We start from the raw sequence: 12,487 nt of genomic DNA, 5'->3' as shown, positions 1-12,487 counted from the left end.
ACTTTTCCTTTGTTTAAGGGTATTTGGGCAGTTTTTTCTCTGTTGTATTCTCAAGTAAACAATACATACAAGTACAGTACAGTATTTTCTGAGGAAACACTCATACTTATTTTTTTAACCCCATTCCCAATAACCCGGCATTTTCACAAACTCGGCCACCCTTCGGTCCACATTAGGCCGAGTTTTCGAGAGTCTACTGTATTAAATTTGGTTGAATTTGGACTGCTGAATATCTTCCTAGACAGCATTGAATTGGTTTACTTTAATTATGATTATTGTGTACTATAACATATTATATACTTTTTTCTCTCAGTAATTTTTCAGTTTTTTTATTGCAGAAATTGAAAAGAGGAGGTCATTTTTTTTTTTTTTTTTTGCACTCTCATTTCTTCAGATACTATTATGGATATTACAGTATTCCATTTCTTAAATTTTAATTTTATCCATATAGTTTGTATTTATTCATATATTTTAATGATAAAAAAAATATTAAATATGTATAAATTCACATGGTACATGACCTACCAGGATAATTTATGATCTTGGTAATGGAGAAAATAAAGCAAATGATGATTCATGCACCATACCGAAAAAAATATTTGTGGAAGTTAATACCCAAATATAATCTGATGCTTTGTTTGTTCTTTTTTTTTTTAAATTATAAGTAATTAATCAAACTTTATTACACTTTCTGATAATGTATTGTTTTATTAATTTAGTTATTGAAGTGTAAAATTCTGAACTTCAAAAAGACATTAAAATATAAATTTGAATTTTTAAAATTTGTTTTCTTTATTTTGTATTATTTTTTTCAATTAAGGCATTTTCCTGTTGTAAATGGATCTTGACTTAAAGCAGAAAGGAAATTGGCTTTGTGGAATTTAAAAATATTTCTATATTTAATGTATTAAATGAAAAAAAAAAAAAAACAGAAGCTAGGAATTTATCTCTAAGTAAAAAAAAAATTTGGTGAACCTATAATGATTATTATTGCAAAACAATGATGGCATACATCCAATTTGAAAACAATTGGTCAGTTTGTTGGTGTTAATTTATGGAAAAACACATTTAATAAAATACTTTAAACATTTTTGACATTTACAAAATGTCTTAATCAGGAACAGAATTTTAGAATGTAGAAAAAATGATTTAGAACAGATTCAATTCATATTCTTGCATGCCAAACAAAAAGTTGGAACAATAGATTAGCAATCATTTATTTAACAAAGACATGATTATATGTAAACATTTCCACTAATCTGATTATTTTAATTAAAACCAAATGATTGCCAAATTATTGGGTTGTAATAAGGCTAGGTTAATAGTCAGATATGAAGTAATTTGTCTACAGGTATGTGGCCTTATTTCATATCTAATTATTAACCTAGTTTTACTGGTATTATAGCCTGATAATCTGTCAGATTGTCTGGTTTTAAAGTAATCAAGTTAGTGGAGTGTGTGTGTGTGTGTGTGTACCAGTACATATATACACTCACGCACACACCATGCTGAGGTAAAAGTTATAAAGTGATAGTTGGCTGAGTGTATGGAGGGGAACCAGAGGTGCAAATTGTCCCCAGTTAGCACTGAGTGACCTGTATGTTTATATCTAAATTATGGTTTTGGAAGTGGAGATTGAACAGAGGTCAGGGTTGTATAACTGACAATGTGTCTTCACAGTAAGCAGGAGTTAAGTCTTGTTCTGTCCAATTCTTTTCTTCCAATTCTTAATTATAATAAATTATCATGAGTTTACAGCCTCTAGACAAATTACTATATAAACATAACTATTATAGCCTGATAATTTGGCCGATCGTCTGGTTTTAATACAATTGGTTAAATTTTTGCACTTTACAGTAGAGTGTCGATTATCTGAAAGAATTCCAGTTGGCAAATTTAAATTTTTGCCATTGCTGTGGTGCTGCAATCTTTGGTTATGTCTCGGGCTACTCAAATATTTTACATTTCTGATACTAAATTAACTTCTGAAGTATAATTTTTTATTGTTTTTATATTTTTCAATATATTAATTTTGTTTGTACAAAATAAAAAAATANTTATTATAATATATATACAGTAGAGCATCGATTATCCTACCCCCGATTAACCGTCACCTCGGTTAACTGACTGCGTTCTAGTCGGCAAATTCAGATGTCCGCTAGTGATGTGACGCTACAATATTTGGCTATGTCTTGGCTACTTTAATATTATTTTTACGTGTTTTAGCTGGCAACACTGGATCGACCATTAAAAGAGGCTTAATTTTCTAATTTTTAATGATACAATAGCAACGATTATTATTTTTAAAAAAAATTTGATAGGCTTAACATGGAGGAAAATTCAATGTGAAGTAGGTTAATAACAATATACTAATTACATGGGATATAATAATATACTACACTAATAATGGATTTTTTGATACTTTTTGGTTATCCGACCAACCCCAGTCCCCAATTTAGTCGGATAATCGATGCTCTACTGTATTTGTTTCAGTAAGTTTTTGTTTCTATTTTATATTTTCCAAAATTATCTTCTTTGAATTTTAGGAACTTTTAATTTATTTAATTTCTATTTTTAAAATTTGAAATCAGTTTTTATTGGATTGATGCAAAAGTTTTTGGAATTTTCTAGAACTACATAGACTATTTAAAATTGTTCTCTGACATATGACATTCAGAAGTTTCTTGTGAGGTATGTAAGTGGTGTTGAGGTGCACAATTATAAGTGAAAAGATATTCCATGTGACAATATCAACTTTTTAAATATTTCAAGTTTGCTGATGCTTTCTTGTGACCAAATTCTCACATGTGCATTTTACAATTATCAATTTGCAGATATTGCACCATTTGAATTTGACTACATCTCTTCCACTCCATGCAACACTTCTTGAATGAAAAGTGAAAAGCACTTTGTTGGTGATGAGGAGATGAAAATTGTACTTACAGAGTTTGATTTGTATCTGTTTATTTTTAACATGGAGATCAGATTTTAAATGTAAAGCTTCAAAAAATTCTAAATAAATGATTTATTAATGTCATAAACTGTGTTGTATTATAATTTGACCTTGAATAATGATTTGTTTTAGACAAAACTATGGATATGAAGATCTGTCTAAATCTTTTGGATAATAATGTGTTGTTTAAATTTATGGCAACACTGGGAATGGTACATATCCTTCATTTACAAGACAACTCTCTGATCTGAAGTTATCAGTATCCAAATAAATAGAAACCAGAAAAATTGACCAATCCAGACCTCAATTTTATCACAGAATAAATTGGTTTTTGAGTATGAGAGAAGATGAAATATCAAAACTGGTGGAAATATTTTGCAGAAACTAAAGATTTTAACCTGTTTTTGGTTTAAAAAAAAAAAAAGGAAAAAAAGATTGATTATATATAAGAAATATAATTCAAGATAATAATGCTGGAACAACTAACATTAAAACAATGCCTTTCATATTTTTCCATCTTGGATTTATTTAAGATAAACACAAGCATTTTTGGTTTATTCATAAACCTGCTTCAGGTTTAACATTAGCATTCAAAAGTACAGTGTCTTGAAATTCCACAGCCAAATGTTAAATTCATTCTATGACATCACTGTTTAAATTTAAAATATTCAATCCATAAGAATAAGTAAGTATATTTTTAAAATGCAAAGCATAAGTTTGTTTATCTTAAATAAATTCAAGCTGGAAAAATATAAAAGGTATTGGTTTGATATCAGAAATGCTTGGATATTAATAATAGTTTATACTGTATTCTACTAACTTCTATTGTTTAGAATTTCAATTTGTGAATGTAACTGAAGAATTAGTTGTTATAATAAATTATATAATGATTAATACATTAGTGATTAAAAGCTAATTTGTTTTCCATTTGAATAAATAAGTTTTTGAAGTAAATGATATAGGCATTTCTATATACTGCAATTTACAATCACAGTGATATAGTACTGAATATCGTACATTATAATTATATAATAGTGAAATTGTTTTAGAGAAAATATTGATTTTTTTTTTTTTTTAAATTTTAAGTATAATATTTTTAATTGTGAAATTCTGTGAATATTTGTTGTTATATTTTTATTATTTAATTTTTAGGTAGAGGAGTTCGTTTATATTACATAGGTGGTGAAGTATTTGCTGAATGCTTAAGTGATAGTAGCATTTTTGTACAGAGTCCTAATTGCAATCAAAGATATGGTTGGCATCCTGCTACAGTTTGCAAGATTCCTCCAGGTAAACAAAAAAATTATCTGTGAAAAATATTTTAGGTTTTATTAACACTTCTGTTTTATATTAAAATTAAGGTTTTATACAGTAAAACCTCTAATCTAGAATCTCTCCTTAAGTTGAACTGGATTGTTGGTCCTAGTGAACATCCTATATAATATCGGGATAATTATGGAGTACTTTTTTACTGCTTAAGTTGAACAAAATTTCAATTATATTAATGTTGCTCTTCTTTAATCAAACCAATCAATTGCAGCAGCATCCAACTAACCTATGTTTAAGTTCTGCAAATCCTTTAGGCACATTTTTTGGTAAAGTAGGTTTAATATAACTGGATAAGTAAGTCAATGATATTAAAAGTTGCCAATTTAGTGGAATATTTGCTAAATTTAGTTCTCTGTCTGGTGGAAATGTTAGTAATTCTTTTGTCACAGCGAGCAGAGAAGGAACACCATGGTGCTAAAGTTTATTGGGCTGCAATTTGAAAATATTGTAGATCTATAAATTTCCACTGTCATCTGACCGTCTTTCCTTAATCTCAAGAACAGAGTTAGATAGATGAAACTCAAGACAGATAAGTAAAGCTTAGGGGCAGGAGTTCCTGATTAACTATATAAAAATTTCAGATGCAAACTGGAAGTCATATTTCAATTAAAAAATTTAACCCCAAAAGGTGTTATAGATGACTGGCACAAAATCTATTGTTAAAAGAAAAGTATGATGTATGGGGGTAAGCCACTACTAATTTGAGGAAGAGAGCATATATTTTAAGTTAAATAAATTAAAAATATGATTAAGAATTGCAGCCCGGCACTGCGACGATGTCACAATAAATAATTGCTCGTTTTAGTGTTTTGTTTTTTAATTTCCATTGAGAATACTGATTTTCTCATATTTCATATCTCTATTTAAAGTGGAATTCTTCATTTGTGCCAGCTTGAAGTTTGTTTTCAGTACTTTATGAACTTGCAAAGTCTTTTACATTAATAACACATCTATTTTGTTAACCATTTAAATTGTTTGAAAGATAATTCATGTACTGTATTATGTAAAATTTGATTTTTGAATAAATTCAATGTAGCGTAGAGAGGTTTTTTTGTGATTTGTCTAAATTTTTTATATTTATTTAAATCACTATTATAGCCTTGTATGTTGTTCAAATAATGATTCAAATAAATATTGTGGACTTAAATATATTGCAAAGTTTAATGTGTTGTTTTGTACTTTGTGTCTGAATGAAAGTTTTTCTTTCTTTTTTTATGTACCTCTGTAAGTTGAACTGGTCATTTTTTAGTCCCTTCAAATTTCAGATTTAGAGGTTTTACCTGTATATAGAAAATATATTGTAGATTTCTAATGTATTTTTATTAATTTTTTTTTCTTTGAAAGGAAAAACATGTTTTCATTTGACGTAGAGAAAGAGACATTTGCATTGAAGCCAATGAACTGTCCTGGTCACTGGTAAGCTAAAAGTAAACTTTTCATATCACATCTTAATAAAAATATTAGTGATTAAAACTCATTAAGTAGCTTTTAAAAACAAAATTTTAATGATATATTTCTAGTGACATTTAACAAATGAATTTTAATAGTCATCACATACACTGAACCAATTTACGGTGTGGTACGATTGACTAACCAGTACAAAAACAAACGTTTTCGAACCCCTTCTGGGCTCTTCATCAGGTTCCTACAGTTTTAGCTTGTAAATTCGATTAACGAATCCCTTTAAAATAACTTCGTTCTTGAGTTCAAACAGTTCTTTTAAAATTATAAGTCGCGCATGCGTGATGAGTCAGCCTGCTCAGATATAACGAGTGGCTAAAGCGTGCTGTGTATCAACTCTTGCCAGGCCATCGACAAAAGCATCTCCTCTTTAAAATTTATGCACGTGGCAATTTATGGTGTGGTTAGTCAGTCGTACCAAACCGTAAATTGGTTCAGTGTATGTTGATTGTTATATAGGTGTGGTGAGTAGTAATTTTTTATTTATTTATTTTATTTTAATAGTCAAAAGAAGGAGCAAAAACATTGAAAATAACTTTAAATTTGTATTGTTATATATTTATTATACTTAATTTGGTCTCAACCACTCCAAAACGATGATTTAAAAAAATACTGCTAGAAATAGAAGTAATATAATTTTTATTTACATTGAAATGCTTCAAGTTATAAGGCTTTGCAAAATTTAAAATTGAGAATTTTCCAATTTTTAAGTAATTAAACTTCATTGAGGTTGTATCAAACACAAGACATTTCCATGAAAAAAGTTTTCTTGTATTGTTATATATTCATATACTTAATTTGATCTCTCCGGTATGGCTTTGTTGACATTGCAAGCAATGAAAAATCAGTTTTCTTAGCATAAGCACGTGTTTTACAGTTTACTTTTGGATATAAAAGTTGGACCATTCAACAGTTGGGATCACTTCTATAAAGTGGTTGCAATTGTTGAATGTCATTCTTATCAACTACAATGGCCATGACCTTGCTGGGATATACATTTCTTGAAGTCGTTTTATGAAAATAGTACTTGCACTTTGGAAATTTTGCCTGTAAGAATTTACACTTGAGGATCATTAGACTCCAGAAGTTGTCAAGAAAGTGATCACTTATGCCCTCATCTAGAAATCCATTCCAGTTGAGAGCACAGCTATCATTTTACAAGTAATTGGAAGATGTTACCACAGCTGTTGTCATGAATAATATTGCAGGCTCCAGTAGTGCACTTAACAGTGTTATAGTTGAGTATTACACATTGTATGGAAGGTACTGAGAAAGTTGGTGCATTGTTAGCTGTATAAGATCAGCTATAAGCATCAGTTGCTTCTTCCAACAGGAAAAATCAACTGATGTTTACTTTGGCTGCTGTTGCTGGCACGAAAGTGGATGTATTGTTGACATGGAAGATCTGGTTGAGCAATAAGCATTCTCATGTCAATGGAATGATGAACACCTGTAACTATTGCATTTGGGCTATGGAAAATCTTGTTTTTTCCAGCAAATTCCAGTGTATTTGACTGAAGTTAGTTTGGTGAAGATTCACAGCCACATTTATCCTTGAATTTTTCTTCTTCAAAGAAACTAGTTTCAATGGGCTTCTGTCTCCTCCCAGAGATACTGAGCAAAGTGCAACACTTTTGTCATACTCCATCTTCAACAGCAATAATATCTGGAGTCAACCACTTCCATGCAAGATAGTGCTTGCGCATGTCCACAGCTGTTTTTGCAATATTTCACTGATGATAACAGTGTGTTAGTTGTGTGTTTCTTGTTATCTGGCCATCTTGTTTTGATTTTAATCCATGTGAATTTTGGCATGGGAATACTTAAAAAGTGTAGTTTACTGAGGATATGTTACAAATTTAATAGCCTTTGAAGACAGTCGGACACTGCACGTGACGAGTGTCATGGAGTATCAGTTCAATTAAAGTCAACTGCTAAACACATTGGGTCAGATGCAGAGACAACATTTAGATGTCGATGATGGTTATGAGATCGTCTAGACCATGATTCAAAAACATTTCTTTGCAGAGATGACGTTTCTTGCTTTCCACAGTTTAGACAGTGTTTAGAAACCAGTAATTTGACCTACTTTCTAGACTTACTCGACAGCAGGTTTAGACAAGGGATGTCCAACCCGTGGCCCACTTAATATTTTTATGCAGCCTAAATTTTTTTAGGTATATTTTCATTTATTTTGGTAAGTATGTTGTAAAACTTATTCTCGTTTCACTGGATACACTTTGATGTCATGATGACAAAACAGTTTTCTAAAACCAATTACATCTAGAGAACTGTTATGCATGTGGGGTAATACATACTGTTGCGAACAATTCTTTTTGTGCATTAAAAACATTAAAACTGCTGAAAGAAATAGGTTGAGCGATTCTTTAGCTAACATTCTTAGAATTGAGACTAGTATCATAAAAGCAGGTATTGACAATATTATAAAAGGAAGGCAATGTCAAAAATTGCATTGAATTTATTTTTATTTTGTGTGAATATAATTTTTTTTTTACTGTCAATAATACAGTATTTTTGATACAGAATAATAACAAATCTATATATATAATCGAGACGGGTTGATAATAATAATGATAATAATAATAAGTGCAGAGCCCAAACGGTTAGGAGTTGAAAGTTGAAATTTGGTACACAGATAGGGTACGTCACGAAAACGCACACTAAGAAGGGATTTTTCGAAATTTCAAATTCGGTATAAATATTCTAAATCTGAATTTGTTCGTATTTAAATCATATTGGCAATGAAATTAAACATTGAAATGGAAGAGGATTGTCATTAACTGCTGAATGACAGTTGTTGACGGCGTTAAGATTTTATGTTGCCAAAAGCTTTCGGAAGATAGCTGATGACCTTATAGGAGTTTTTCACCTCCAGAATGAGGACCACATTGAGCAGTATTCTCTGCATTGCTAATATCTCTGTATAATGAATGCCTTGTACAAATGTAATATGCATCACTTACAATTTCTAAAGTGCCATACTGGTGACTGTTAGTATTAACCTTTTTTACAGTGTCTTCCACATACTCTGAGGTGCTACCCTTAGATTTGGTTTCATTTAGAGCATTAAATCTCTCTCTAGACGAATTGAATAGGATACTTTAGCATTTCTCAACCTTCTTAAGCTCGAGGCCCAGTAAAATGTCTGTAAAAATTCTACATATCATTAAGTTACAAAGGCCTAATTTTTAAAAATTTATGAGTATTACCAACATTTGAGATATACTGTGCCATTTATAACATGTTTTGAATACATATAGGAACATAATTAATTAATTTGGAAGTAAACTAGTAAAAGGAATTATCATTAAACAAAATTTTAATCTATTTAACTCTGCTTGTGGACCACCTGTCCCACCGTCGCAGACCACAGGTTGAGAAACGCCGGGTACTTTAGCTATAATCGCCCATTATTTTTCAAACAAATGGATATTTTCAGTTAACATAATTAGCCATGATCAAATTTCAAATTTAAAAAGAGAGTATATTTAGATGAGTTTCTTCTTGTACTTTGAGCCTAATGACAGCTAATTAAGTTAGACAAAAATGTTTGTTTGTTTGAAAGATACATGCTGGACATTAAAGGTGTAATTTCAGTTTGATTCTATTCACTCATTTGCATTAGTTGATGAGTTTAGTTAAGGTTTCTATCTATTGTACAGAAGATTTAATTAGCTGTTTATTATTCTGAATGCTTTCTGTTTAAAGAATTTGATTAAGATATTGACATAAAAGGAATTCTTTTATATATAGCTTTGGTAATTTGATAAGCATTATTAAATAAGAATGTATGAAATGTTAAGTGGGTATTTTTTCTTAACTTATTTACAAAATGCTCGGTAATTTATTTAATGAATAAATAGTGTACTTTTAAAACACAAAATTAAAAGTGCTAGTCTTAAAATCTTATAATTTATAAATTAGTTATTTTAAACTGTTCCTTGTCTTTACAAATTACACTATACTTTTAATTTAAAATTTTACAAACAAGATGTTTTTTTTTATGTAGTTTGATGTTTGATCATAGACCACGTTCTTGGAGAGAATTGCCTCTTAGAATGGCAGATTTTGGAGTTCTTCATAGAAATGAACTGTCTGGAGCACTTACAGGTTTGACTAGAGTGAGAAGATTTCAACAGGATGATGCTCATATTTTCTGCGCAATGGAACAGGTAATAATTAAAACTTACTTTTTACATAATTCAGTAAACTACATAAATTATATTTGTATGTTTATAAAGATTTCGAGTGAAATTAAGGGAAGTCTTGACTTTCTTGAAAGTGTATATAGTGTATTTGGATTTACTTTTGAATTGAAGCTTTCGACTCGTCCAGATGACTTTTTAGGTGAGATCGAAGTTTGGAATATGGCAGAAAAGGTGAATATTTTTCTTGTGTGTTATTTAATAAAAGTTACTTATAAAATGCTAATTTAATGTTCAAAATGAAATATTTAAATTTTCTAAAATTTAAATTACCAGCAACTTGAAGAAAGTTTAAATGCTTTTGGCAAAGAATGGACTTTAAATCCTGGTGATGGAGCATTTTATGGACCAAAAGTAAGAACTAATAAAAGAAGTGTGTTTATATTGATAGAAAATAATGGTTGAAGGTAGTTCTTAATAAATAAATATATTTTAGATCGATATCACGATAATGGATGCTTTACGTCGTCAACACCAGTGTTGACTGTAACGTAATAATCTTTATCTTAGTTATCGTTACTATTGCCCGAGCAACGCCGGGCCAAGCTGCTAGTATTTATATAAAGTACCTTTGTGGCCCGCTGAATATACCTAAATTTCTAATTAACCCTGGTTTAGACAATGGTTAATTCTATTGGAAGTTGTCACATTGTTTTGTTTGTTGCAAAGTTTAGATAAAAATGGATATCTTTCCTTTGATAAATGTAAGTGTGAAGAATCGACAAAATTATTCATTTATTAATTGCTTGGATCAGAGATAATAATATTAAATACTTTAAATTTGTTTTAAATGTTCCATTTCCGATATTCAAATGGGTGAAGGCTACAGTTAAATTGGATGGTTTTATTTACAATTCAAATATCATATCTGTTATAAAACGTTAATGCATTTCGAGGTCATTATTGTTAATCCCCTGGCCAGAATGATCTGTTAAACAAACAAGACAATTTTAATAATTACAGAAATCTGTTTATAGATATTAAAAAAAATGGAATATTAATAATAATATATTTGTTTTTATTCATGTAAAAATTGAATGAAAGAAATGAAGAAAAAATAGTGGTGTACTGTATCAATGTGAATTACATTATTATAACCATAGATAAACCAAATGCGCATATTAATAGATTGAGCATTACCTATGCATACTTATGTTTTGAGTTTTTTTATTTTTATTAAATTGTTTATTTTTAGGCCATTCTGGATATCTCCAAGCCAATCTATTGTTCTTTCTGTTTCATCGTTGTTTGATGATTATGCTCAGCAGGTAGGTTTATTAATTAATTAAGATTAAAACTAAACATATCTATATGTCAACAGCTTATTTTAAAGAGTTTAAGGTTATCACATAGCTTATTAAGATACAATTGAATAAATCATAGTAATTTTTTCTCGTAGGTTAGAGATGAAATATTTAAAGCCGGTTTCCAATGTGATATAGAGCTCGATCCAGGACTGACGCTGAATAAAAAGATTCGCAATGCCCAGCTGGCTCAATATAACTTTATCTTTGGTAAATTTTATACAAATTACTGAAATTTTTACAGAGTTTATTCCCAAAATAATCATCCTAAAATACTTAAGGTATATTTTAAAATTCTAATTTTAGTCATAGGGGAACAAGAAAAGACATCTGGCACCGTTAATGTACGTACCAGAGATAATAAGGTCCATGGAGAGTTTCAGATAACAGAGGTAATTGAACGTTTTAAGAAGTTACAGAGGGAGAGGATATTAAATTCTGAAGATTCCTTTTAAAAATATTCTCATCAACATTAAAATTAATCAGATTATATGAAATGTACATGTTACAGTATGTTTTGTTTTTATTATTATTTTTTTTTAATGAAAGTTATTTATGCACTTTTACTTGCATCAGATTGAGATAAAATTATGAACATTTATTCTGAAAATATATTATGGTCCCAAATAAAGACTTCCTGTATTGGGAAAGTAAATGGATATAAAAGTTCTTGTAATTTTGTGTTAAAATTAGAAGTATTAATAATTTACTGACCAAAGGAAACGGAATCAGTATTTAAAATGACTTTTACAATTGTTTTGGTCAGTTACTGTGATATAAAATACAGGAGTTAGATCAAATATTTAATATGGTTTTATCTTTTTAAGTAAAGTTCAATATGGTTTATATCAAATGATTGTTTATCAGTATCAGATAGAACATGCATACTCTTTATCATTGATTGTTTTTAAAATGTGATATGATTAATATGAAGATAAGCCACAAAGTTTTTGGCCAATTCCCACCAAAAGTTATTTTGTATAGCTTATTAAAGTACCAACAAGATACAAGTTAGTAAATTGACAATTTCCTTATATACAAGTTAATAAAGTAGTAAAATGTAAATTTATAGTCCCAAGTTTTGAAATGTATTCAGTTTATTAGAATGAAGCTTTGTATATTGGATGAAGTTAGAAAAAATTTTGCATTAATGTCGAAATTTCAGTTAAAAACAAAAAATATAAATATTTATAGGTAGTTCTGAATAAATAAAT

At 29.2% G+C, this 12,487-nt stretch overlaps 2 protein-coding genes across 2 annotated transcripts in view; both read left to right on the top strand.

Annotated features, from left to right (window-relative positions):
* LOC111618740 (threonine--tRNA ligase, cytoplasmic-like) overlaps positions 1-12,487 on the top strand; it is a 41,214-nt gene that overhangs the window by 26,916 nt on the left and 1,811 nt on the right. The window contains exons 9-14 of the mRNA XM_023360306.1: positions 4,106-4,243; positions 5,548-5,555; positions 5,607-5,698; positions 9,774-9,936; positions 10,006-10,143; positions 10,246-10,323. Coding sequence (XP_023216074.1) covers positions 4,106-4,243; positions 5,548-5,555; positions 5,607-5,698; positions 9,774-9,936; positions 10,006-10,143; positions 10,246-10,323 — 617 coding nt within the window. The remainder of the gene's footprint in view (positions 1-4,105; positions 4,244-5,547; positions 5,556-5,606; positions 5,699-9,773; positions 9,937-10,005; positions 10,144-10,245; positions 10,324-12,487) is intronic.
* Positions 11,071-11,930, top strand: LOC111618731 (threonine--tRNA ligase, cytoplasmic-like). The gene is made up of 3 exons (XM_023360300.1): positions 11,071-11,237; positions 11,369-11,483; positions 11,580-11,930. The coding sequence occupies exons 1-3, from the start codon at positions 11,112-11,114 to the stop codon at positions 11,726-11,728; spliced, it is 390 nt and encodes a 129-aa protein (XP_023216068.1). The 5' UTR covers positions 11,071-11,111; the 3' UTR covers positions 11,729-11,930.

Source organism: Centruroides sculpturatus, unplaced genomic scaffold (assembly GCF_000671375.1).
Source record: "Centruroides sculpturatus isolate CEXI.00-Female unplaced genomic scaffold, Cexi_2.0 scaffold236, whole genome shotgun sequence".
Lineage (NCBI taxonomy): Eukaryota > Metazoa > Arthropoda > Arachnida > Scorpiones > Buthidae > Centruroides > Centruroides sculpturatus.
The sequence above is the reverse complement of the archived record's forward strand: the minus strand, read 5'-3'. Positions and strand labels throughout refer to the sequence as shown.

What these genes read in the sequence shown, in the direction of transcription:
- LOC111618731 (XM_023360300.1), top strand. Translation starts at nt 11,112, where the DNA reads ATGCATACTTATGTTTTGAGTTTTTTTATTTTTATTAAATTGTTTATT. An exon ending in TTGATGATTATGCTCAGCAG is followed by an intron (nt 11,238 to 11,368) that starts GTAGGTTTATTA and finishes TTTTTCTCGTAG; the next exon opens with GTTAGAGATGAAATATTTAA. An exon ending in TCAATATAACTTTATCTTTG is followed by an intron (nt 11,484 to 11,579) that starts GTAAATTTTATA and finishes TTCTAATTTTAG; the next exon opens with TCATAGGGGAACAAGAAAAG.